This window comes from Idiotropiscis lumnitzeri, chromosome 13 (genome assembly GCF_059441095.1).
Source record: "Idiotropiscis lumnitzeri isolate Australia: NSW breed Sydney's pygmy pipehorse chromosome 13, RoL_Ilum_1.0, whole genome shotgun sequence".
Lineage (NCBI taxonomy): Eukaryota > Metazoa > Chordata > Actinopteri > Syngnathiformes > Syngnathidae > Idiotropiscis > Idiotropiscis lumnitzeri.
Window position 1 is genome coordinate 9,918,341 of NC_142403.1, and position 26,910 is coordinate 9,945,250.

Genomic DNA, 26,910 nt, shown 5'->3' on the forward strand with positions numbered 1-26,910 from the left:
CAGTCTGGGGAGTGTTGCTTAAAAGTCATGCTTTAGATTATGTTCTGGATAATAATCTATTTTTTTGTTTGTTTCAAGGTAGAATCTTTCCCTTTTGTTTCTTGTGTTTCCATATTATGATCATGCGTCGCAAAGTGTAGTGTCATGCAACATGCGCATTCCTGCTACCTTAGGTGCATCAGTTTGTGTCTCATCAAAACAAACCTGGCAAGCTTGCTAAGTCCAACAATGACCTTGTTGGGGATGTACGCAATGTGAACCTGCAACAATGAAGCCAAGAGTTATATGCAAATATGGAATGCAAATAATTGACAGCACCGGCTAAAAGCATTGACTGCAATAGTGCACTATCGATTACCTTGCCAAAGAACGGAACCAGATGATGTTCGCAGAGAGAGAACAACTCAATGTCCTTGACAATCACCATCTCGCTGTGATTTTCATCAAAGATGGCATCATTCAAGACATCTGGGAAAAGTCAAACTCATGGACTTTGGATTCTGTTGCATTCCGTAGAATCAAAGCTGAAGAGGGTTCATCTATACTTTAAGTGATCATGTGATATGCTGAAACGTATTAGAGTGACCTTGGCTTCTTTAAATACGAACCCTAAAACAGAAGGCTGGCCGCCAATTGAGAAAGTGAGAAACGTGACGTTTTAACAAGCAGCAATGGTTGCACATAAGGAATAACTGCAAAAAGAAAAAAAAGGCGAAAGATGAACAACTGACCTTGTATGGTAACTTTATAGCCTTTGGTGAGGAACTGCATGGCTTTGGCTGCACATAGTGGCGTTCGCACAAGCCCCTCTCGGGTGACGTCCTCGCCAAGCTCCCTCAGTATCGTGCTGTGGGCTTTTTCAATGTGAGGCACTTTGCTTTCGTCTTTGGTCTCATTGGACTCCTCGTCTTTCTTACACAAACTAGTCATTGTCAGAAAGTCGCAGACTTCTCTGTTCATCTCCATTCTGACTCTTCGCGCTGAGTTCCAAGACGTCGCAGCGCACAAGCAAACTGTCCCAATGGCTCGCTGTTGGCTCACTGATTTCTGAGGCAACGTCTCCTTGTTTTTAAAGAGCAACCGGGAGCCTTCAGGCAGGACAGGCCTAAAATCCTGAGATAATCATGTGTGGAAAAAAATGGAAATCAATTATCTTTTTGAATTACTGCTTTGATTAATTGAATAAGCATCCAAATCAATTTGCATTTGCTTTTTCTCATATGCCGTGAGCAGCGTTTTAGCTCCTCCAGAGTGAATATACTAATGCAGTTATAGTAGCAGCACTAGTACTGTAGTAGCAGAAAATACATTCATTGCCAAATGTGTTCATGTTGCCTTCCAACAGACAACACAACGTATTCGAATTCAGACTTCGGCCTTCATGTCTAGAGTTTGCATGGTCTCTCCGTGGGTTTTCTCCGGGTAATCTGGTTTCCTCCCACATTCCGAAAATATGCATTATCGGTTGAAATTGTCCCCAGGTGAGATTGTGAGTGTGAATGGTACCCCGCCTACTACCTGAAGACAGCTGGAATAGGCTCCAGCCTTCATGTCAAGTCAAATTTATTTCTATAGCCTTAATCACGAGAAATTCTCAAGCGGCTTCACATGCCCATAGTCGACATCCCCTGATCTTAAGCCCCTGGAGGGCAAAGAAAATCGCAAAACCCAATCTAAGGAAAAATGAGAAACGTACCATGATGCATGTAAAATGCACATCATCCATGTTCTGGTGCACTGGTTGTGATGAGGAGTTTTATGTTGTCGAAAGCCTCGTATCGAAGATAAATGAGAAATTCGCAGCATTACGAATGAAACTGTTCAGCATATACAAATTCCAAGAGCACATTATAGTCTCTGTTACAAATTATTGTCATCACATATCGGTGATGTTTGGAATTGAACTCTAATCATCTACCGTAAGCAGTGCTTGGCCTCGCGGCATCTTTTTATATTCATCTTATCATATAAACATTGTGTCAGTTGCAATGTGACTTGGTCATAAACAAGAAGACCTGTGACATAATGATTCAACTACTCAGTGAAAATCCCCAAAGAAAGTGTTACAATTTTTCACTCAACACACATTTTGACAAATCCAGAATTAAAAGCATCGTCTACAGGTTCGACTGAAACTCATGCGTAAACGATAGATAACAGCAAATAATTGATGCCTAAATGTCAAGGTGGTCCACAGCTCCTTTGCATGTGTTGTCATCCAAGATGTTCCGAGGAACATGCGACACGTAACCGTATATTCCTCCCTGTATGGAACATCTTGCATCCCCTCCGCGTGTGTGTGACTTGGGAGAACGCAGGATTTTCCCAACTTATTCTCCGTTTGGTGATCACCTCTTGCTCCTCTTCCTCTTCGTCCAAGCTCAAGGCCTCTGAGTGAACTCTTCCTCTCATGTCTCTTTAGGTGAGTCAGCACTTGCGAGAGTCTCATCCTAATCCAAGAACCATATGACTGCTTCACTTGCTTCTTGTCAAGCCGAGCCTTGTTGAAAAGGTGCGTTCATAGGCTGCCGGCCTTTTAACAGAAACAACCATCATAAACATTGTCCATTGTGATGAGTTTCTCACAAAGGCACACCTGCACTCACACAAAATTTCAAGTTCACCACATTCACACCACTCTACTGCATCAGTCCCAACTATGCAGTCCCCCCCCCTTTTTTTTTTATTGGCAAGCTTTTTGTGAGTAAACGCGACTGATCTGCATATATATATATATATATATATATATATATATAAAATTTATGGCGCCACCTTGTGGATTTTTTTGGGTGGTGCGTGGGTAATACACTTAAAAAATTCAAAACGGTTATTCATGAGCATTAGAGCGGATAAGTATTAGATAATATTGAATATTGTTAGAATGGGAGTCAATAGAACCATAAATGGTCCTGGGGATGGGAGTGTGCCGTCTACTTCTCATAGGTTAGCAATAGAATTCATTTCAAAGAACAGCTTGTTAAAAGCTATCTGACCAGAATTCAGTCAGCTAAGCTTTTAACTGAGCAATGTGTGAACGATTGAATAAATGAAAATTCAGATAAGGTCCATTTATAGTCCCAAAATGCCTCAAAGGTTAAATGTGACCGTCAGCAGACACACACAAGGTCTGTGAGATGAATGGAGGATTCATTTAGCCCTAATGATCACAAATGAAGTTTAGTGTAAAAATCTTTCTAATGATGTTGATTCGGTATTTCAGATCAGATGATGTGGTATAAAATATGCTCACTTGAAAAAAAAAACAAAACTATTTGCAGAAACTTTTAGGTGCATTTATTTCCAACAGAGATATACATTGTATATTGGTTTGTTTTATTTAGGAATCCTAAAATAGAATGACAGTTAGTGCAGACAGTGAAGCCGAGAGTGTTCGCAGATCAGGGCTGAAAGGCAACACTCACTCGTCTTGACTCACACAGGTCCACATCCCAACAAAACGTGTGGCACCAAAATTCATGTTCTACAGCGCTTTTCCTGTCCAGCCTCACAGGGAGCTGAAGCCGATTCCAGGTGACTTCTGGCAAAAGGCAGACGACACCCTGGACTGGTCGCCAGTCAATCACTTTGCACATACAGTGTATATAAAGTCTATACAGACTACACTTCTATTCCCATCAGCACAAACGTTAGGGAAGTGGAGTGTAGTCATATTTTACTTTATTTCTATCATTTTTTTGTGTGCAATTTAAAAAAACAATTTTATGTTACTCAGCTCAACTCTGATAGAAAATAGAATCAAATGGCTGAAGCTTTATTTAAAACAAACAACATGTGCTGCGGGATTGAGTTAGTTTATGTGAATGCTGAGACAAATGTTTACACGTAAAACTATTATACATTTAAAAATATATATTTATATATATAATAATGAATTATTCCTGTTGTCTTCATATTCACCCATGTTGACCTTCTGACAGGACAAGTGGAACACAATCGGAATTGGAGTGTAGAGACGTAGTCATGGAGAAAATGATCAGAGCATCCTTCCTCCGTTACCAGGCATCGTACATATGATGTACTGCAATACGTTCTTTGGTATTGCTAATCATGCAGAACTCACATGAATTTTCTCAAAGAATTATAAATTCTTTAATTTTCCAGAAGAAGTCTTCAATTTGAATCAGCAGCGTTATACTGTAGATGAAGATCATACAATCCGTGTTGCCTATCGAGTATAAAATGTTAGTGACGTGCAAATAATACAACCTCCTGTAACTGATATGCAAGAAGCTCATTTGTCAAGGACAATATAACTTTCATAATCTTTATGGAAAAATAATATTCTCATATTAACAATACTTTAAAAGCAGGGCATATTACAATGGATTAAATACAATTAGACTTAAGCCAATTCCAGTGGAGCTTTTGTCAGCCCAGGTCCAGTTTGCGTTTCTTTTCTTCTTTTGCCGTGTTACTCTGCAGGCCATGACTTGTGACTGCTGGTCGGGCTCCTCGGAGACTTTGGGCTTCCCTGAAATACAAAATGTAAAGCGGGGTTTCCAACCTTTATTGTGCCAAGCCACAGATTCTACATTCGAAAAAACTGATTGTACAAATTTACTTGGTGTGTAATCATGGCCCGTTTACTCAACTCAACTTTATTCATTGGGGATATTATTTGTATATTTATAGCGCTGCGGTTCATAAATAAATATAATGCATAGCAAGTCACATGACAAAGTTAAAAACTAAGTGTGTCGTGTACTAAAAGACTATGTAAGAGCATGATAATGCCAATAGGGGGCAGCAAAGCACGCTACAATCGTTTACACGTCTTCTAAAAGACACGGAAAATGAAGTATTGGCGTTCATTATTGCTGGAACCTGCAATCTCTTGGTAGCCTGATGCGTCTTGATGTTACGTCTTTGTTTGTATGTGAACAAATAGCATGCAAATGAGGAGGAGTGCTTACCACCGAACTCTGAGTTTTCGCATAGTTCATGTGGGCGTAGAGCAGAACAGCAGTGTCATTGTGAGACGCCTCCAGCGCGATGGAAAGCGCATTGCTGCCATCCTGCAGTACAATAAAAGGAGAACAAAAAAATAAAAAAAAAGATTAGCAAAGTTTGCAAGAACTGCCCTGTAACCCTGAGTTGGATATACAAAACGGAACAATTAGCACTAAACTGCAACAAATTTTTAGTTAAGATAACTTCAAAACTATTCATCCAAAACTGAAACACCAACTACTCCAATTGGTTTTCGGTCCTGGTTTGTCATGTTGTGTGGGTTTGGAGTTCTCCCCACCCTCAGTCCAGCTGTGCGCAAAAGTGAAACACAATCTAGTAGCAGCCAACTCATTCTGGCTTAATGTCAGTCCGTAAATGTTGGCTCGTCTGGACGTTTTTCTCCCAAGCATCCTGACTGATGCAATGAAAAAAAAAAAAGTTTGGGGTTTGAGTGTATGGTTGATTGAAAGGGTTATGTGGTAAATCTTCAGTTTTACCAATCTCGAACTAATGCACATGAATGAAAGCACGTGCATTCGTTAGGTGTTTTTTTTGTTTTTTGTTATGCTTGAATGCACTAAAGTCACTCACTGTGTGTCCTGTCAACAGCACAATTAGGGGTTATGTCAAGACAGACCAAAGTGATTGGATTTTTGTCCTATCTTGCCAGAATGGAAATAAAAACATTGAAAAAAAAAAAGAAGAAGCGAGTGAACAAACTCTGACAAGCTGTTTCCTGAGAACAGATGAAGCAAAATTACAGATGTTAACATGGTCACGTGATTTTAGCTCAGATCCGGCAGTCTGCACTTGTTTACTGCACAGCAGTAAGCAAATCTACAGGAAACTTTTGATATCGAACAATACCACAAATATCTTGTTCATTTTTCCTCTATATGCCCCGATTTTTTTTGTAATTTTATGGGGCTAAATGAATGGTACCACTGTCCTCTATGCGAAAAACGGATCTATAAAATATTTACGTCATTCTTGTTTATTTATGGATGCAGCTCAGAGAGATCATGCATAAAAGATTGCGTTCACTGGTGAGCACATTTCAAAAATAAGAATTGGGCTATTGTTCAGGAATGGTACTCTACTGATTTACAACTCACCTCAGATAGCATTTAAATAAATAACTTGCTTTTATATTCCTAATATAAACTATGAACGTTTTAAAAGAAAATTGACTGTCCGATGGGAGAACATTCAATCATTTTACGAACGTGTATCAATTAATATTTGAAGTTTTTTCTTGGTATGACTTATCGAAAAATCAACTGAGAATGATGACCAGGAGAATACGCATTTGAAAATTTCCACAATAGGTCTGTTGGGCTCAAATTTACATACAACACAGGGGTGGGATGACCTAAAAACGAACCAGGCTTGGAGAATGGGAACCGAGATTTAGCAGCAAGCACAATCACGGGTCACCAGATTGACTAGCAATGTGCAAACTTTTTTTTTTTTTTTTGGTCTGTCAGAGGACAAGGAGGCATATCTCACATTATCAACGATGGAGATGTCGCAACCAGGTTGCTCCAAAAGGAGTTTGACAATCTCAGCTCGGCCGTGTTCGCTGGCACACATCAGCGCCGTGGAACCTTCGTCGTCCTGCACGTTGACATCACCGCCGCACTCCAGAAGCGCCTCCACCATCTCCTGACGGCCATGACTCACAGCCAGCATCAGCGCCGTCTGACCTGCCTGCAAAGACAATAAGACATTTTACACACCTGTAGGGACTTAAAAAAAAATAATAACGCACATCGGCCGCCATTGGGTCGACAAATTACCTGGTGCATAACTGTCAAGTCAGGTCAAATAAAACAGCACGTCTCTGTTTATACAATCCTGGAATATAACTGTGCCAAATGTTGGGAATGAGTGAAATTAAAAGGCAAACCAAAGTAGACAGTTTTAGTTATGCTTGCAGTTATGTTTGGTTTGTTCGCCTGCGGTGATTTAAGTTAAGACAATTTGCTCTGCCGGAACTAGATAAGTGATTTCAAAAATTGACCTTCCAAAAACAAGCAGGTCTCTCTTATCTCGGAGGTTCTCGTGTCTTCTGCGTCCAATTAATGATTTAGCATAGAGACGAGAAGTGTGGTGAAAAAGCAGACAACAAAAGTTCTTCATAAGTGGATGATTCCTCTCTAAAATGTCAATTTTATGAGCTCTCAAATGGAAATGTGTCTAATTCAAAGGAAATTAAAAATAGACTGTCAGCTTTAAGTTTCACAGCATGCGATGTTTTGCACTCCTCTGAGCAACAAGCATCAGTAATTGGATTTCAAATCCGGGCTGTGACGCCAGACAGTCTTATGACTTCCTATTGTGGGCATGTTGGATGCAGTTCACAACCTGATTTAATTCTCCAAACAGATAATTGATTCATATGTGACACGACGCGACACATATTAGTAGAACCAATGGACCTTATACGTGCCAATGTGAAGCATTTGTGGTGGAAAGGTCACGTAGCATAACGGTCTCTGCTGTCAATATCTTAAATGCTACTGGGATGCCGTCTTTTCTTTAGTTTTTTTTTAGAGAGACTGACGATAAACGAACATGCAGACCGGTGAAACTGACAGGCGCGCTGACGGAAGAGATGTCTCGTACTGACTTTAATCACTTAGCGTACAACTTCTCACCTCCTCGTAATTAGCGTTAGTTGTAAACTTGAAACTCCTGGAGAAGCTGAAATCTTGATGACAGCTAATAATGCCATTCATCAAACGGAGTGTAATAGACAAAGTTGCTGATCACGTGCCTGGCTGGCCTTGGCATTGACGTTGCCCTTGCTGAAGAGTTTCTTGACCACAGACATGTCGTCGTCCTCCTTCACAGTGGACAACGCAGCCAACATGATGGCCGTGTAGCCCGCCTTGTTCTGCTTGTCCACGCCGCACATGCCTGTAATATGTAGGCAGACGGCTCAGTGATGCTCCTCAGCGAACACGGGCAAACAAGCTCATCTACAGTCATGACATTCACGGTCAGGAACAGAATTATTTCAAAATTAAACTTATTGTTTAAATTTTGAATATATTTTTACTTTTTTTTTTTTGTTTTAAAATGCCAACTCCACGAATGACCATTTTGAAGCTCAAATGTGGCCCTTGAGCACAAACGTTTGCCCAACCTTGCACAAGAGGACGCTGCAGTGCAGTTCAGATTGTTGAGCCATGCCGGGAGTCTAGACTAATGTCCAGGCACCAATTTTCCTTTGGAAAAATATCACGTCACACCACCAACTGTCTCAAAATGTATATGTATTGAAATAATGAATAAGTTCTTTTTTTTTTTTTTTTTTTTGCAAATTCTTCAAGACAATAATTATTCCATGAGATTTGTACTACATAAACTGAGTGCCTAGGCTCAATAAAGGTTAGGAATCACTGGTCAAGACTGCGGATCAGTTATTTTCAATTATTTTTGTGCTTCCCCGAGTGGTATGCAAATTAAATGTTCAAACTATGCAGTGTCTTAAAACATGTTTTAAATAAGAGGAGCAGATTTGTTCGGCACATTTCATCTTGATTAATTTTGAAGTACAATACAATTTAATTTCATATTTTAGATCGATTTATTTAGTCACAATATTTATTTTAACAATGCTATACTTTTAAATTGAATCATTGTGAAAGTACATGGAGTGCTGTGACCACCGACCTGTGTCCAGAAGCAGGTCGACGACCCCAAAGTTGGAGTGTGAGACGCTATAGTGCAGAGCGGTGTTGCCGTTGCCATCGGTCATGTTGACCACGTGCTCGAGCAGCAGTGCAGACACCTCCGAGAACGCCATCAGATAGTCGGAGACCCGCGAAGGCTGAGCCGTTTTGGCGCTGGAAATGCGGAACCACTCGAGCTGGACCATGTGAGTGCTGGCGAGCTGCGAGTACATTTGGCAACACAACTTACATCCGAATGCTATTTGATAGCTTGGAATATCTGCGCGTGTGTGTGCATGAATGGTTCCGAACTACCAAAACAACCCACTGGGTCTTAAGAGAATAATTTCCTGTCAGCAGTTCAGTTCTCCAAAATGCTGTCACAGCGCTTCCATCATCTTCCGGCACTGATTACAGAAAGAAACTGAAATGGTTCAAAGAAGCATGCAGGGACGCACCACTTCCTTACTCTTCAGTGTTTGGATGTCCTCGTTGAGGTGATTCTTGAGAATCAGACAAGCTTCACGCATTTTGGAGCTCAGTTCAAACCTGTTACAAACAAAAGAGTTGATTGTTTGGGGAAAGGTCTCGTGAGCGACGGGTGAATCGAAATGGACACTGTAGTACACACTTCTCTTTGATGCCATCGGGTGACGCATTTGATGCTCTCAGCATTTCCTCGTCGGTGTCGCTCTCATCCAGGTTGACGTTTCTTTCCTCCTCAGACGTTTCTTCCTCCACGTCCACTTCCTCCTCCTCCGTGCTGTCCAAACAGTCCTCCTCTCCACTTCCTTCAGAGGAGCTTCCCTCTTCCTCCTCCTCTTCCTCTTCTTCACTGGATGTCGATTCATACCTAATGAAGACGAACACAATGAAACCTCTGTAATTCACGCTTGACCTGATATCGTAAAGACGTCTTTAGCAATTCATGAAGTGCGACACTCACCCTCCATTTAAAATGCCAACAAACTGCAAGCTCTTCTTGCCTGTTGTGCGATTTTCACCTGCGCCATTGCCATCTTTCCTCTTCATGATTGATTTCAGCATACCTGCTTCTACTCGGGATGAAATATGAAAGCATCATATAAAATAATAGTTAGAATAAATCAAAACTGGCTGCATGTTTGGTTTAGCATGTATAGTAATGTATTGAAACGTCTGGTAGCAGAATGTCTTTTCGCTTTCATTTGCTCCAAGTGTGCATTTGGCTATTTATTGGAGACTGGCAGAGCGTGCAGAAACATATTTAAGTTGCCAACAAAAGGTAAATAACTTCTGTGGTTTTTAGTAGAGCTGTTTTAATTAGACACCAAAGCTTTCCTTTTACATTTTTGTGAAGGTACCTGTCTTGTTGTCGGGTGTCGTCATGTCCTCTTGGTTTTCCTCTCTCTCCTCAGACATTTTGACAGCCTCCTCTGGAAAGATCTTATAATCATTTATGGTCAACTGTCTCTTCTTTAACACGGTAACTTTCTGGTCTTCGGACTTGTCTTCAATCATGTTTTCGTACTGGCAACCAGTGGTGGCCATTACAACAGATGCTGGTTCTTCTGACGACGTAACGGCATCCGTTTGGGCACCTTGCTCGATCAGGTGTGCTGGACAGCTGTTACCTACGCATACATCTTTCACGGCTGGGCAGCACAAAACGGCAGCATCCCTCAGGCTAGGGGATGTGGTCTCCATCTGGGCATCCTTAGCATCTGGTTTGGCAAGAACACCCTTCTCAAACGTGACTTTTAACGCCATCTCCTCAATCTGTGCTCGGAGAGTTCCCAGATCTTTGTCTGCCAAGCTCAGCTGGCTCTCTAGGCTGCTAATGGACTCCTGCTGGAATTTAATGGTGTCCTGTAAGGTGTCCATCTCCCGTTGCGCCTCTGACGTCAGCCCAAGTAGTGACTCCATAACCCAAACCTCAGCGTCCACTGTCTCGGCTCTGACCCGTGTTCCTTCCTCACGAAGCATTTTGTTTTCAGTTCCTGTGGCTTTCTCACAAACATGGAGCTCCGTTCCCTCGGCAGCATCTTTCACACCGTGGCTGTAATAGAAAACCACCGAGTCGATAGGCTGATCATCTCCCACCGCCACGGATTTCTTATCAACAGATGGCTTCCCGGGAGCCTTCAATACAACTTTTGATGAAAGTTCTGCGGCACATCCATCCTTCCCCTCAAACTTCTCTGCAAGTTTTTTCAGTCCCTCAGATTTTCCATGGGCTTTGTGACCAGGTGAGGTTGGGCAACCTAATCGACTCTGGATATTAGGGCTGCATTGGGAGGATGCTGTGGTCTGCGTTGACGATTCTGCCAACTGTGGCTGAGGGATGACGTGCATGGTTGCCTTCTTCTCCTGCAGTGCTAACAACAGCATGTCTTTCTCAACACGAAGCTCAGCCACCTCTTTTTCAAGAGCTGGAACTCCCTTGACTCGTTCCTCCATCTCCTTCAGTTGTTTCAAAGCTGTAGCCATCTGCTCTCTAACGGTCTGCAATTGGCTGGGGGGCACCGGAGTCACTGCAGTGCCAGTAGCAGGAGTGCTGAGTCCCGAGGTTTGAGGACTAGGTTTAGTCCAGCTGCTCGGCAGAGGCTGAGTTGGCGCAGAGGTGGACAGCTGCTTGGGAGGATCTGCGAGCTGGAATCGAGCACCATTATGATGACTCTGTTCCTGCTGTAACCGCCGGCTAGTTTCAAGAAGCGTTCGCTCAACTCTCGGATTGCGTTGTGGGGGAGGGGGTGGTACTTTGGCACCGGCAGACAGTGGGGGGATGCTGAGGAGGGCCACAGGGGATAGAGAAAGCACTTCACAGGGTGCGGAGCCAAGGCGGTTTCTTGGCGGCGGAAGCGGAGGCACCCTGCCATCCTCACTTGCAGGAGACGAAAGAGACTCGGTGGAAGTCCAACCACTGGTGCGGCCCCCGAAGCATCTCTGAGAGGTTTTGAGCCCCCGTCCGGAACGGCGAGATGTGACAGCAGCCCTGCGGATATTATGGCCACTTTCTATTTCTTCCACATATTTCAGGAAGTCCAGATCAAGCTGGAAACCATATGGCGTCTGGACAGAGTAAGATGCCGGCTGGTCAACTTGCTCTTGACTGGAGTAGAGAAACGGAGAGGCCAAATCTGTGAGGAAGATTCAGCATTTAGTACACCTTAATAAGATCCAAAACGAGAGATTTTTTTAATCACCAATTGTGATTGGTGAATTACGATTTTAATGAATAAATTTGCCTTTCTCAAACTCTCCAGCCATCCTTAGCGGGAAGTACATTTTATCTGCAGTTCTCCATACCTTTAGACGTCATCATGTTATCAAGCTTATGACTAAGAGCAGCAAACTGTTCACAAAAGAATGTTAAGGAAAAATGATTATTTCTATTTCCAAGCTAATGACTTATTCTAAATTTAAACAAGACTATCTTGCATTCTGAAAGACATTTTTTTTTTGTATTATTCTAGTGAAGAACATGCTCTGATTAACTTACCAGGCAGCTTGGAGTTAACTTGCACTGACTGAGTCATCTTTCAGGTGGAGGGCCTTTCAGCACGCACAGCCTCAAACAACACCTGGCTAAGAAAACATACGGTGACATGAATGCATTTGTCATCAGTGACAAAGAAGCAAAACTGATGTCATGTCCAAAACACTCCCCTACTTACTTTGATTTATAAGGAAAAAAATGGTGCCCGGAAGGCAAACACACTCTTCCTACTTACTGTAAATTTTACAGTATGATGCGTCTACATGATAATCAAATGTTAACTGTTCTATCCACATTTTATTACACAGGGAACCAGTAAAGTAAAATAAAAACACACTGCTCAAGTGACCGCAGCGCCTGTCACTGAATTGAACCAAATCCACGGCAGGGATGGAATGTTTTCTTAACTCCTATACACTGTTTGCTTTTCAATACGATGACATCACCTAATACAGTGTGTCAATCCTCTGACCTCCTTACTTGGGAGTCTTTCTGGACATAATAGCATTCCACTGCAGGTATACAAGTCGATGCATGGCAAAGGCTGCGCTGAACATGGCTCTTGATTGTCAACTGCAGACCGATGGCTGATGCTTTCAGACTTACCTCGCTCAGGACGAATGTAGAATTCATGCAGATAGAGTCCAGGTTCCCTCTGCTCTGCTGAACGCAACCCTTCAAAAGAAGGAAAGGCCAAATCTGAGTGAGTGACAACAGAATGATACCAAAGAGCTCAGTTCACTGTGTCCAGTGCAACCCTGGAATAAGTGAGTTTAAAAGAAATGTCGAGAAAAAATATATATAATCCGAGATTAAAAACATGTTTCTTCAACAAGCTTCCTCCAACTACATGTCATGTGACTCATTTTCTGGTGTGAGCAAAACTGTGGCTATTGCTAATGCTAATTCAGTTCAATTAAGTGAGGAGAGTGTTACAGGGAACATGAAGACAGAGACGGCTTGTACGACTAACCCAGAAATCGCGGCCCCTCCAAGCTCATGTAGGTAAGAAGCGGAAATCAAGAAATCCAACAGGAGAAACGAGCCAGATTAAGGACTGATGTTCCAAACTGTACTACGACCGGTCGAACTGACCTGTAATTTGATATGCTTGAATTACAAAGAAAGTGGATGTTAAAATAAAGTATTGCCGTGCATTCACCAGCACCTACCCCCACGACTGCATTTGGACTTTCTCATTCAGAAACATCTCACATACAGAACCCCAAGTACATGCAGTCATTCATTGAGCTTCAAACACACATTTGCGCACACACGCACACACACGTTACCTAATAGCCTCAGGCACATTCCTACAACCTGCTGTTGAAACACGCCAGTCGTCCTTGTATCTGACTGACTTCTGATAACACACACACACATATACACCTGTCAACTCAGACAGTTTATTGTCAAAGTAAAAGCCACAAAGCCCACAACAGACAAGACACTCAAAAAGACTTCATGTGCAATGATTGATGGTGGATTAATTCATAAATAGTCCCCAGTGGACAGGGAAAACACTAAAACATGGGAGTTCTGGCGGTCTCTGCGCCGTATCGTCTTATCAGCTACTGACTGTTCCTACTCAGTGTGTTGGTCTGTTTCTTGTCTCAGTACAGAGCACAAAGAACAAGACATGCACACAAACACACACACACGCACAGTTTTCAGTGGTGAGACCTGAGGCGTGTGTTTTGGGCCAAACCAGACAGAAGCAATTAATTTTTTTAAACTGGTGCTTTTGCTTTGTTTTCATGTTTGTTTTCCCACAAAGTGCGACAATTACATCACATAAACATTAAATCGCAAACATGCGTTACTGATGAGTTTACCAGTAAACGTGTCAAACTGGGTCAGATTCAGGTAACTTGTTTGTTCATTGGTGCCACAAATTGGTCAAGTCCAACTAATATTTTTATATCCATGGCAAAAAAAAACATCAACAATGCGAACATTTATTGTGATAATTCCTGAGATTTATTTTCCTAAAAAAAAAAATCATCTAATCTTTTTTTTTTTTTAATATCACAAATCTGGCATTTGAGCCGAAGTGTGTTGACTTTTTGCATCCACTGTACACAGTAAGCACACAATGAATAACAATAAAACCTTGAAAATGGGTGGATTTTGTCAGGAAGGAAAAAAAAGCCCAAAAATAAAAGCTAGCATGTTTGTTTAGTTTTTTTTTTTTTTTTGCTTTGCTTTTTTCTTCTTCAATTCCAAAGCTTTTTTTGTTGATTCATGTTTAACTTCCTTAAGTGACATTCATTGCATTTAAGAATTTTCTCTTTTCACCACCACAAATTATTTGCCATCCTCATCTCATATGACAGTTGTTACTCTTCTCACACACACACTCCGGCCTGATTTGATGAGAGGCAGCAAATTACAGGGCGCATGGTCAAGCTGCATTCTTTCCCTCGACACCCTGAGCTGTGAGTAGTTAAACACACACAAACTCACTCAATTGTATACTCACATTTGTTGGACAGCCTTAAATTAAGCCAGTGAAAATCCCCCAAAAATGTTTAAATATATAGGCAGTACACACAAAAATGTACTTTTTTTTTTTTAAAACTAAAAGTAAACACTTTTAGTCTTTTGAACAAATAGTATTAATCAGCTCATCTATGGAGATGACCATAGTATTTAATAGTGATGGGCATAATAACAGATTAGTTAGTTAATTGTAGCAAAGTTTTGTTGATTGTGCAGATTTTATTATTGCAATTGTTTCTTGAAGCAATTGAAGCTAAAGTATGAGTGTGCACTACTTGTCTACAAGCAGCAGAAGCACTGCTGACAAACAGCAAGGCTGAATTTATTAAAAGGGGTGCGTCTGCAAAACCTGATGGCTAAACCGCTGTGGAAGCTGATCTACCAAATGTGCTAAATCATCACGCGGTTACTTTTGTGCATTCTGGGACAACATAAATACAGCGTCTGAAATGCAGGAGCAATCGACAAACGAGGAGACGGAGGCAAAATCTGAGACAATGGGGACAGAAAGACATTTTTTGCTGACGTAAACGTTTTTGGAATGCCAAAATGTTGAGACGAGTGAGGGCACATATTGCAAAGAATTTGAGGAGGGTTGACTTCCCTTTTAAAGCACCAAACTTTCTTCCTCCACCACTTTTACACCTGTTGCAAACAGAAAGCAATCCGCTTGCATGAACGCTCAATTTAGCCGACTAGTTCATCTGGACTATCTTCACAATGGAATAATCATATTCATTCAGCCTAGGGGAAAATGAGATTTACAGCTAGGCTAGCAGATTTATTGAATTAGTAGTTTTACAAGAATAAATGCCATATGACATAGCCAATAAAGAGCAGCCATTTGATGCAGTTTCATATTTTCCCCTCAAAGGCGGTGTGGGAATATGTGATGAGCTGCACAGTCCCGCGTCCTCACAGAGATGGAATCAGGCAAAAAGAGTTGTCCACATTTTCAGTGAAGAGGAAATGTGCTGCTTTGGGTCTCAGGATCATGTTTTGCAACAATGACCTCATTTCCCCACACCGCCCCTTTTTCCCGAAAAAGAGACGTCAGGGCAAAAGTGCGACCCTGGCGAGGGGTGGGGGGGACTGAAAGCTCATGTCCTCCTCCTGAACAGGCAACCGCTTGTTTCACTTGGCTGTTTTACATGAAAAACCTCGCAGGCACTAATCTGCACGCAAATCACGATCAATCCAAAAATAAACCATTTATAACCACAAAGTTAAATTAATTTATTTATGTCCAACAACAAATACCACCCGTCGGCTCGTCCTTCACTCTCATAAAATCTTTTAAACCGAAATCCATGTTATCCCAATTGTAATCCCTCATGAAGGTGAGGATCTGGAATTCATTCGAAGGAGATTTAATTCATGTCTTTAGACATGTAAATCCACAACAGCAAAGGCGCCTGGCGCTGCTTTGACACAAATATGCAGTTTCCTGAAGGGAAGGCCACTTTTTCCCCTAATAAATCCCACTCGTATACTCCCGCCCACCCTTCCCTGCCCCTGCAGGAGACCTGCCATTGTCTCCCAGTTCGAATCCGGGTGGAAGTGCTGGCGTGTTTGGCAGAAGGAGGAGGAGTGGGCAGGAAGCCCATCGGGCCGTCCTGAAAGCTGCTTCCTGAAGGCAGCAGGAAAACGCTGCAGAAAAGACAAGCAAACGAGTGAGCGCTGAACAATTAGAGCCAGCATGACCACACACACACACACACACGCACACACACCATCATGACAGAGAGGTCGCACGAAGCTTGGCTCCAACGTTTGACGGCTCATCATCACGTACAGTCCACTGTCACCTCATTCTAGTTACGGTACACGTTTGAAGACGACGACGACGAGCTACTTCCTGTCTCCCGTTCATTCTGCGCACATCATGTGTGTGCACGTCTACCAGTCAGGTTGACTCGAAACGTCGCATGCAGGCCCTCCCTTTTCCTTCCAGATTGTCCAACAAGCACAATCGAGCACATTGTGGCTCAACAATGAGGCTTTATGCCTCTTTGGTGGCGACACTCTCACCGCGTTTTGTGAGGCCTCGTTGTTTTTCTCTCGTAGCACAAGGCCTGTTCTTTTTCTCACAACTGCGTCCAGATTCATAATGTCGAATGAAGTTGATCAGTGTTTGGTGAGAGTGTTTGAGAACACAAGTTCTATTATCCTGCGAGTGTTTCTCATTCTGCATTCAAGTGTAGGTGATTTTTTTTTTCAGGGCAAAGAAATTGTGTAACTTGTGTCATCTTGATGTTGAAGTGAGTTAAGGACTTTCATTTAGACAAAAAAAAAAAAAGGTGATTTTCTCCCTTTCTTTGGGGGATGACTGGAAAGGAGCTGAAAAGTTCAAGTCGCGTCAATACTTAAGAGTACTTTCACTCGGGGGGGGGGGGGAATGAAGATGATGATGATTCTCAGGGCACATGACAGAAACTATAAAATAGCCTTCAAATTGTGGAGCATACTTTGGCAACACACTTTTAAAACATTCTCAATTTGAGGTGTGTGTGACAAGATGTCGGTGTAGCATCATATTTTGTTGTTGTTATTCTGAATCTCACACTTGCAGAAAGTCAAATATATCCATCCAGGCAAGAAAAGTAATACATAGCTTCCCGACCCCTAACAAGCTGTTTGATTCTGCCAAAATATTTAACCAATGTACTAAAATGGCGTGTGTATTTCAAGGATGAAAATTATATTTGTGTTCGTGTGAATGAGGCAAAAGGCTCCAGCGGAAGCGCTGCGAGTGGACGAAGCAGCATTGTGGCTTTTGATCCAAGTTGCGATATTCGAAAAAAGGTATTACCGCAGGAACCAAAGCTGACAAGACGTAAATTATTTCTCAGAATAGCAACATTTTTTAGAACAATGGCGTTCCTGGCATATTTTTTTTCATCCTAAAAGGGTACAAAGCGCTCTCAGTTTGCATCTCAGTAGCAACTATCCGTCAGACAGCAAAAGTCGTCCCAATGTTGGAAGGCTCAAAGTCTCCCGGAAGTAAAGCAGGCCTCTCCAAACGGGGTTCCCCCCCCCCCAAATACAACATCGGTGAGGTCACTTAGCATTTCGGAACGAGCACACCTGCTTCTCCCTTCACACACTCACAGGCTTGTGCTCAAACGTAATCATCATCACTACTGAAATGGAAATATAAACATTCAAGCCTTGCAGGTGGTTGTTTTCTCACATTTTCACCCCTCACCTCAGCTCTTTGTGTTTCCTCGCGAGCACACACCAAAAGTCAAACGTCTTGTGTTGACTCAGGTATGAGCTCACCAGACTTGTGTTTAAAGATCTTACATCTACGGAAACGGAGCAGATGGCAGCAGCATTTTCTGCTTCGGAACAACAGAAATGTGTTATTTTCTTCACTTGCGACAATTATAGCACTGCAGCACGTCTTTGGTGGAAGGGCTGGAATAATGACAAGGTGCTGTGGAGACATCTCAAGTACACACCTTTGCCACTGTGGAAATGATCACAGTAGAAAAAGAAAAAAAAAAGAAAAGTAATGTACTTTGTAATTCAATTTCCCAGAATGGACTAATTCAGTCAACGTCTAATTGGTGTTCTGACGTCAGATAATATGCAAACTACTTATGTTCCCAATTGGTTGTTTAACGAGTTTAACTTTTTAGCTCGTTTGATTCATCGGAACAGGCAGCAATCTGGAAGAGATTTGTCTCGACTGTGTTGACCCTCAACAGTTTGCTGCAAACGTCAAGGTTTGTGAGCAGACTAAACAAAAGCAGACAGACGGAAAGAAAAGGCAAATGTTACCTTCTCTTGTTTTCTCGTTTCGTTTGACCTTTGTGTTGGCTTTTCCTTTGTCGCGGACAGCCAGGATGAACACACGATGGTAAAAGTCAGTTATAACTGGGACGTCAAACAAATATGAGCTATTCTGTTCTTATTTCAATCTTTTATGTTATCTTGCTCATTAAATGGAGCTGATGGATTTTTTTCGCTGACACAGTCAGATTAAATCATAAGAATCAAATTCTGATTGAAATAGAAAAAAAAAAAATGAATAAAATGTAAATATGAGAATGGTTGAGTTGGCTTTGAGTTCTTTGACGTCGCACTATTAAAACCTAGTCCAGCCTTCATAAATGACTTCATCTGGCAGGGAAGCTTTTCCACAAGCGACACATTTCCATTCGGAGCCAATGAACAAAAAGGCTTTTCTGAAGGAAATGTTCAAGTTGAAAACTGCACACACTTAGCAAATATTCTAAAGTTATTTTTCAGAACATGCTTTAATGTATTTTATCCCCATTTCCCTCAAGAACTTTATTACATCCAATGTAGCAATTCCTCCTCTGTGAGAAATATTTTCATTTCCAGTCATCTTGTCTTCATCCATGTTAGAAATGCTCTCATTAATTGCCATTAAAACCAAAACAGAGAAAGATGACGTGAAAAAGCCAATGACATGTACTCATGTTCACCTTGCAAAAATTGTAGTAAGAAAGTAAGATTGGTGCAATTGAATGTTTTTAAAATATTTTTTGTGCCAGCGCAAGTCCAGTCGACCATGATTGGGGAAGTGTTGTGCCTCTCGTGGCATTCGGCTGCATGGAGTTGCCTTGCCATGACTCGTCCAACAATTTGGTAACAGAAAGTAATCTTTGCTTGGCGTAAAAATGGGCGCAGCGTCATTTTCATGCCGGGGCAATGGTCTAGCTCGGCGTGTTAGTCAATTTGGTAGGCAAGCTAAGGCTCACTGGGTGTTCCTGTCGCATCTGAAAATTTTCGACATGGAAAAAAAACGTCTAACTCTGTGGACAGGTGGCATAACGCAATTTAGGTGTATTTTCTGGAGACAGGTTGAGCGCCGGTGGACGTCATCGGATTTCAATTTTAATGATTACAGCCTGGGACAATCCCTCTGATTCATTGGAGAAATTAATTCACAGAACCAATTCGACCTATGGAAATACTAAAAGAAACAAAACTACACTCATGCACAGTTAGACTGCATTTTGCGCTAGATTTGCGCTCTGGACGAAAATAGGGCCCTACGTGTTAGGCAATAATTTGATTGAGACAAGAAGCAAATAATATTTCAATGAGGTTTAAGGTCATCCTAAATGTCTGTGTAAATGTCAGTGTTATAAGCGTATTACTGTCCATGTAAATGCAAACTTTATTGATTTAAAAAAATAAAAATGTGTTTGTGGGACCACAGTTTCTAAAAGCAGTCGTGGTTTTGTTCTTCCAACAAGAAAGTGGTCCCATTGGGATAGAACCTTTTTGGGGATCCAACCACAAGGCTTTGGTTTACTGAAAGTGATTTACTCCGCAAAAATCCGTTCACACTCCACCATTACAACCAACAACTATGTGAAAGTGTGTGTGTCACTGTATGGTTACTGTGTGTCTTTCCTGACACCGAGCAGTAGATGAATGTCTTATCCTCAATCCCAACATTTTTATCTATTTAGTATTTTTAGCCTGGTGTGGACACAGCAGAAGAGAGACACACGCAACAAAGCTATTAAATGTAAACTATTGTCGAGTTCAGAGATCAGACGGCATCATGTCGCTAAAATTACCATGAAGCTAAAATAATTCCTATAAATAACTCCAATGGCTCAATCCCTCACCTGAAGTGTGTCCAACAACTATTAAACAAACACCAGTCAGCATCAAGTATCACCCAACATGCTCCCGCATTCTTATCAACATGAGCACCGCTGTTTATTTTAATACTTTCCAAGATACTTAGCTTCCAGACAGTTGTAAATACTTCTAAACTGTGCTGCGCCTCAAAATACACCCCAAGGTCTCAACAACAACAGCTTGGCTATACAGTACAAATTACTGTAGCCACAAAGTCCCCATGTTTAAGTTTTTTTGTAGACATTTTGTCTGGTTACACAAAATGAATTTATTGATTTTAGATTATCGTATTTTGCAAACTATAAATCACACTTTTTTTCCTAGGTTGGCTGTCCTGCGATTTATACTCTGGAGCGACTTGTACACTGGAAAAAAAAAACAATTTCACAGACAGCCACAAGAGGGCCCTCTAGACTTATGTGCATATATGTCCTACTCCTTATAAAGACAACTGAGAACGACTGAACACAAATGCCTTTATAGAATCATATTCTGCAGACTACAAAGCTGCAAGTAGTGAAATTTGCAAATCCAGAGGAACGAGTTCGCCAGTGGCTGCCTGCCGCGGGAGAGGCTTACGGTATGACTCCATACTCGGGTTTTTGCCAAGGCGATGAATATAAAGGACTTTGCGGAAGGATCTTCTTGATGCTTTCACTTCATGGAACGCAACTGCCTCGCTATCAGAGCACGGACGCGGAGTCAATAACTGGCCCAGATTTGAGGGAGCATTTTGAAACAGAGTATGACATGAAATGAAAGGAAACTCAATGTTTTAGAAAACCTTTGCGTTTAATATAAACCAGTAATCTGTTTGACTAAAGTGCTGAACATCAAGTTGAACACATTGTGAACTACATTTTGTATCATTATCCTCATTTAATAGTTTTCTCATGCCTTGTTGACAGTCATCTAACCACAAAGCGTGATCGGGCCAAGCAGACGTTTGACCTTTTCCCCCTTGTATTATAATAAAGAGCTTAAAATAAAGCTGCTTCATAAAAATCCCAATTTCACCGTGTAATACATTATAAGCCGCCCTATTATAACATTTAGAAATTAACATTAACACACACTTTGATGCTGCCATTTGGGCCTCAAGGCAAAGCTTTCCAAATGGCCAAACAAGACTTTCCAGTGGGTAATAAGAAAATAAATCTGCAGCCCACTTTGTACGAGCGCCAATGCGTAACACATTACTGCTAACAAGAGGCTAACACAATTAGAATTCCACAAAGCTCTGAAGCGATTTCATACACTCAAATCGTAACAGAATTGGAATGCCACAGGAAAATCAAAAGCTGAATCACATTTATTCCAAGCCTGTGGTGAAGCTGTAAAACGTATCTGATATCACACCATCAACTCAAGTTGAGGAGAAAAGGGTACAGAATGGACTAAATGATTGTGGGGAATTTTCTACCTAATCTTGGGATCAAAAACATCAACTGGCTAACAAAGAACAACAGATTATTATTTTTTTTAATAGAACTACTTGAGCATTAGTGACGTCAGTAAATAATAGGGTGTACTTAGACCACCACATCCTCAACGGCTGCTTCAGTTCCACTGTTGAATATTTATGCTGGCCCTGATTGTCCCGCACTGCGTGCATTAACTGTGTTCTTCCTGGAGCCATTGTTCTAAGAAAATGAAGCGATTAATCAATACATCAAAGAACTATTCGGTTACTTCTGTGGTACATGATTCAACAACGTGACTTTCAGTTCATTGTTGTTTCTTGAGAATTATTTTTACATAGCCTGTGTAAGTAAAGAGTTATACACTTTTTTTTTTTCCAGAGTCATCGTTCTGTTAAAACAATAAAAAAATACAGACATGGAATTGGGGAACATATTAGCATGCCAACATTGTGATGGCGTACCATTCAGTTGACGACGACTGCATGAAATGAAAAGTAAATGCCGGAATGGTGAGACAGGGGTATGAAGTTACAGACTCGACACTCACTTATCTCACCCCTTTTTACTCAATATAAAAGGACACACAGTTGCAACGCATTCTGACTTTTCTGGGTTGTGTAATTGCCAATGGTGTTTTTTTTTTTCAGGCTCAAACAGCCTCCACACTCTTTGCCCATGACTTGGTAGTTAGACAAGGTAAAAATTTGATATTTTAAAGTATGACTGATGGACGACATCGTACAATCATGCTAAAGTCAAAAGGTATAAGCAGAGCCGCAGTGTTAGCACAGAGTAACATTAGCTAACAGTGTTATTAGCACTAGCTTGCGATAGCCAGCACAGAAATATAAACATGGAGCTAAATTATAAACTTTGGGGCAGGGGGTCAATGTTTTCGGCAATGTGTGCACTGTATGTGCCACATGCCCCGATCTGTGACACGAATTAAACTATTTGACGTGTATTTCGACAGCTTGGTGACAAAGTGCTGCCCGCACGAGTGAAAATACAATTTAGTTTTCGTTGTTTTCTTCACACTCTGGGATAGAAGTAAAAGCCCTCAGCTCGTCACGACAGCTTGTCCGATTGCATGCATTGCATATCAACCGCAACTGGGTGTATCCTGTAATTCTTTATCCACAGTCTATTTTAACTGAAAGCACATTTTATGAAGATACTTGCGGACTGTTTTGAATGCAAAAGGTCTCCTTTAAACCATGCGATACCCTGCTAATTAAAAAATGCAGGTTTAGCCTTGCAGGAGGTTTGCAACCATTGCAGGCAATAAACGCTGTTGAGTCTAGCCTTTCAAACCTTACGTGACAACATTTGCACGAGGCGACTGATAACGTTAACTCATAATAGGGCTAAAAATGGAAATCAACGGCATGCATTTGATCAAGCATCAGGACATTGCATGACCGAGGAGCTAAATTTAATAGCATCTGATTAAATGAAGTCTGCCTCGTCGCCTGCAGACACTAGAGGAGCGGGTTTGTGGAGCGGTGTTTGTCTGTTGCAGAACCAGAGAGCTCCGCTGGCCTGCTGACACGTCTGACTAAACTTACAGAGGGTCTATTTGAAGCGCCGCGGAAATAAGTCAAAGCTCAAGGTACGGTTGCATAAAGACGCCCGAGGGAACAGAACAATGTTGTTTGGATCGTCATACGTACGGTACTTAAAGTAGAACTCCAGCAAGCTTCTGAATGTCTCCTCTCACATTAAATTGCTCTGGTCAACACTGCGTGGTGGAACCTCCAATGCCAAATCTGGGCTGATCACATGATTTTCGGCAATTGGTATCAGCCGGAAAATATTTTTCAATTTTCTTAAAGTCAATAATAACATGTTTTAGTTAATTGGTTTGAACAACTTCTGACTTGGTGCCACATAAAATGTATGGATACATATATTTAAATTATCTATTAAACAAACAGAAATCTCGCATTCCATATATCAGGTCATCTTCCAGGAACATGCAGGAGGGGGCCCTTGAGGACCGGATTTTGGTGACCCCTGCACTAGAGACACTGATCATCACATTCAACGGAACGTGTCTTCAAACACTACAGCCAAGTCTGACAGCCAAACGTTGACGTCAGGACCCTTTCCTAGAACCACCAAGACACTGGTTCATTCTAATCTGGATGTCATTTTGATTCTGTCAGTGCAAATGTTACTATGGTCACCTGGACACATCTCGCGGTAATCAACCAGTGCAGCAATAGGGTGCCAAAATCCTGACCTATTTGTACTGATGGCCTGATAAAACCAAAACACAATCCTGAGGTCATCAAAAAAAAAAGGTCACACCCTTTCATCCTTTTACTGTGTTAACACTCAAAACACCAGAAATTATGAAAATAGTGGGCCATTTACGCTCTTCAAGACCACGAAAAACAAGGAGATTAAACGTATTTTGCAGAAGGCTGCAGCAACAAGGTTTGCGGTGGATGATGTTACCGTTGAGGCACTAGATATATTTTTACATTTGCTTCTCACTTCCAGAATTCCATAATCAGGAAGCTGCCATCAGATCCCCAAAGCTGTTGACGTGCGTTGCTTGCATATGATGAGATCTGCTTGCATTTGCAGAACAACACAATCAAATGCCATGATACCATTGCTGAATATTCAACAAACGTCATACGTTTGACATATTAACAGCGGCTTAGCAGCAAGATCGCATCAGAGAGCAACCAACACATCTGTCAAGAGAAGTTCTGTAGGTGAGAATGCTGCGTTTGGGCTGCTTCAGATGTTTGCTGAGTGAAATCAGCCGAGAAAAACAAGCTTATAAATTATATTTCCAAACAATTCGTTTCCAAATATTAATTTACAATTTAAAAAAGAAAATAATTATTAGGATTTCGATGGTTTCAGCACTGACGATGGGTTAAGATTTGGAAAGGATTGTAAACAAAACAACGCATAACATTGCAAGCACGAATGTGAAGCATTTACAGTAAACATAATCGTGCATAGTTTAACTTACGGAAAACTTTTTTTCCAGTAGTTGCGAGTCTGGAATCATGTTCACGATCACAAGTAAATGGAACTTCTAATTCGAGAGCAGGCAGCCAATCAATCAATTTTGCGTATCGATGTGTGCTAAAAGAGCCCTGCGGCGCTTGCTTACCTTCTGACTTTTCTCCAGGGTCGGATCGTCACACTGGGACTGCTCATGCCTCTCTCGGTGAGCAAGGAACGTTTCGGGAGGGGGAAAGAAAGAGAACTCCCATTCCCCTGAAAAAGTTCAATTTAAGTGTCGAATGATGCGAGAGGGTACGCGTTTCCGATTGAGACTTTCAAAATAAAATGATCGGAGCGCTAATAAATTAAAAATAAATAGATGAATAAAACTACGTTCACGTACACCCAGTGGTGTTTACAAAATGTCAAATGTCCTATCAATGAAGTAGTATTTCCTCCCTCCTATGTTAGTGGCCCTCGCAAATATGCATGAACCAATGTTTTCTATCAATTAATTCATATGGTTAAATAAATTAAGGTTATAGTTGCTCAAAGTGTATTTGCGGGAGTTCGAATTGTTGCGCTCGCATTGTCTGCTCTCAGTGATGTTCTCATTAGAATAATAATAATAATAATTCAAACACTCCTGTGTCTGTAATTTCAGTCACACAAAAATACAGATTAGATCAGTTTATTTAAGGTATATGTCACTATGTAAAATCTGCAAATGGACGATCAAAGTTTGCTGTAGTTACAATTGTAATGCTATTGTGAATTTATTTGATGATTTAAGTTTTTATTTGAACCCCAAAGCTTTTATGTAAACACTGTGACTTATAATAAGAGCTGTCTTTTTTAAAGATTAATAACATTTCATTGAAAATACATTGCATCCTCATCTCAATACTTACCTAAGTTCCTTTGCCAACTGCAGTGTTGTCACTGCTCCAGCAGAGAGCGCTGTTGCTTTATACTTAGAATTTTGAGCATGAAATCAAGAATCAACACTCTTGCTCGTCATATTAAAAAAAAACAAAACAAAGGAAGGCAAACAGTATTTCTATTGTGACGCATTGCATTTTTACCACCAAAATAAAAAATAAAAAAATAATAATTTACTTATTAATAAGAAAGTGATACCTGGGTGAAGATAATTCATTACAATTGGTGATATGGAACATACAGATGTGCATGTAGGTAACAGTGAACATTTTCATGGAAGGGCACATGAAGCTCAGCTATCCAACTAACGATAAATCAAAAGCACGGTTTCTCTCCGTTGTTATGGAATTAATGTAATTTGTTTAAAAAGATGAGCATGTTTTTGGGGGTTTTCTTTGTTTAGCCATTTATCTTAACGTAATCCATTCTGTATTTTCAACTTGTTTTCTTGTCTTATCGTGACAAATACATGTGACACACGATACAGATTTTGTCTTATAAGTGGTCTCCAAAAAGTTCCAAGGCACATACTCTCAAGGCATATGTTCAGCACTCCACCAACAATAATAGTATTCACAAAGTCTGAAATGTGCTGCATGTTTATAAAATGTGAGAAAACCAAATATTTTCAAGTCACCACAACACTTTCATTCCCAATCAGTGCACTTTGTCTCCATAGAGTGACTCAAACACTAAGCGTGCTTGAGTTTGGCTGCAAACTTTTTCCAAAAGGAAATTTTGTCTCTCCTGTGGCCTACTGAGGAACAATGCAGGGTTTGGCAGGTCAATGTGACCTGACAGAAATAAGAGGACAGCCAGTAAATGAATGAGTTACGAACACCCTCAAAAAACAGCGTACATGAAAATAGCCTTCACGAGTTTAATCCCTCTATGGAATACATTTGAATATGATACATTACATAAAGGATACAAATATGAAATGTGCCTTACCCCTTAGGGTATCTTAAACTTGACTTCATCGGCCACCCTCAGGAACAATTTTAATAATTTTTATGATGGACACATCTCTAATGTACTGTAGTGTACTTACACAATATTTACCTCTCTATAATTCATCTTTAGTTGAAATTTGCAACAGGTTATTGATTGTTTTTTGTTTTCTTTAGGCAGACGCAGGTGTGTTTGTATACATCCTCAGACAGTGTATTTCGATGACAGCAACCTGATAATGACTGTGTATGAGAGATCTGACCCTTTATGCTGCATTTTACACAATTTTGACAAGCTTTTTACAGACAGAATATTGTGTCCTACTTTTATTTATGCATCAAGTCTACCAATTGAAAGA

At 41.0% G+C, this 26,910-nt stretch overlaps 2 protein-coding genes and 1 long non-coding RNA gene across 4 annotated transcripts in view; 1 reads left to right on the forward strand and 2 right to left on the reverse strand.

The window, feature by feature from the left end:
- LOC148324267 (GTP cyclohydrolase 1-like) overlaps positions 1-1,959 on the reverse strand; it is a 2,534-nt gene extending 575 nt beyond the window's left edge. Inside the window, exons 1-4 of the mRNA XM_088313421.1 lie at positions 1,926-1,959; positions 732-926; positions 359-468; positions 205-260 (exon numbers count right to left, since the gene is read on the reverse strand). Of these exons, the coding sequence (XP_088169547.1) occupies positions 205-260; positions 359-468; positions 732-926; positions 1,926-1,959 (395 nt within the window). The remainder of the gene's footprint in view (positions 1-204; positions 261-358; positions 469-731; positions 927-1,925) is intronic.
- LOC148324265 (uncharacterized) overlaps positions 1-6,889 on the forward strand; it is a 24,640-nt gene extending 17,751 nt beyond the window's left edge. Inside the window, exons 3-4 of the long non-coding RNA XR_015846305.1 lie at positions 2,423-2,512; positions 6,459-6,889. This is a non-coding gene — a long non-coding RNA (uncharacterized LOC148324265). The remainder of the gene's footprint in view (positions 1-2,422; positions 2,513-6,458) is intronic.
- Positions 3,272-24,942, reverse strand: kank3 (KN motif and ankyrin repeat domains 3). 2 transcript variants are annotated; one of them, XM_088313060.1, is made up of 12 exons: positions 24,826-24,942; positions 12,736-12,804; positions 12,133-12,218; positions 9,995-11,770; positions 9,598-9,706; positions 9,283-9,504; positions 9,110-9,200; positions 8,653-8,872; positions 7,747-7,893; positions 6,481-6,677; positions 4,935-5,036; positions 3,272-4,492 (listed from the first exon to the last, which is right to left on the reverse strand). In XM_088313060.1, exons 3-12 carry the CDS (start codon positions 12,167-12,169, stop codon positions 4,433-4,435), a joined length of 2,961 nt encoding a protein of 986 aa, XP_088169186.1. In that variant the 5' UTR covers positions 12,170-12,218; positions 12,736-12,804; positions 24,826-24,942; the 3' UTR covers positions 3,272-4,432. The 2 variants fall into 2 exon arrangements, with proteins under 2 accessions (XP_088169186.1, XP_088169187.1); XM_088313061.1 differs by lacking the exons at positions 3,272-4,492; positions 4,935-5,036; positions 6,481-6,677 and having other exon boundaries at positions 7,749-7,893; positions 9,121-9,200.
- Positions 24,943-26,910: the final 1,968 nt, after the last annotated feature.

Coding starts and splice junctions, on each gene's coding strand:
- kank3 (XM_088313060.1), bottom strand. CDS start 12,169: ATGACTCAGTCAGTGCAAGTTAACTCCAAGCTGCCTG. Junction 6,678..7,746: donor TGCCAAGGCCAGCCAGGCAC/GTGATCAGCAAC, acceptor CTTTGCAGGCAG/GTCAGACGGCGCTGATGCTG. Junction 5,037..6,480: donor ACATCTCCATCGTTGATAAT/GTGAGATATGCC, acceptor ATTGTACTGCAG/GATGGCAGCAATGCGCTTTC.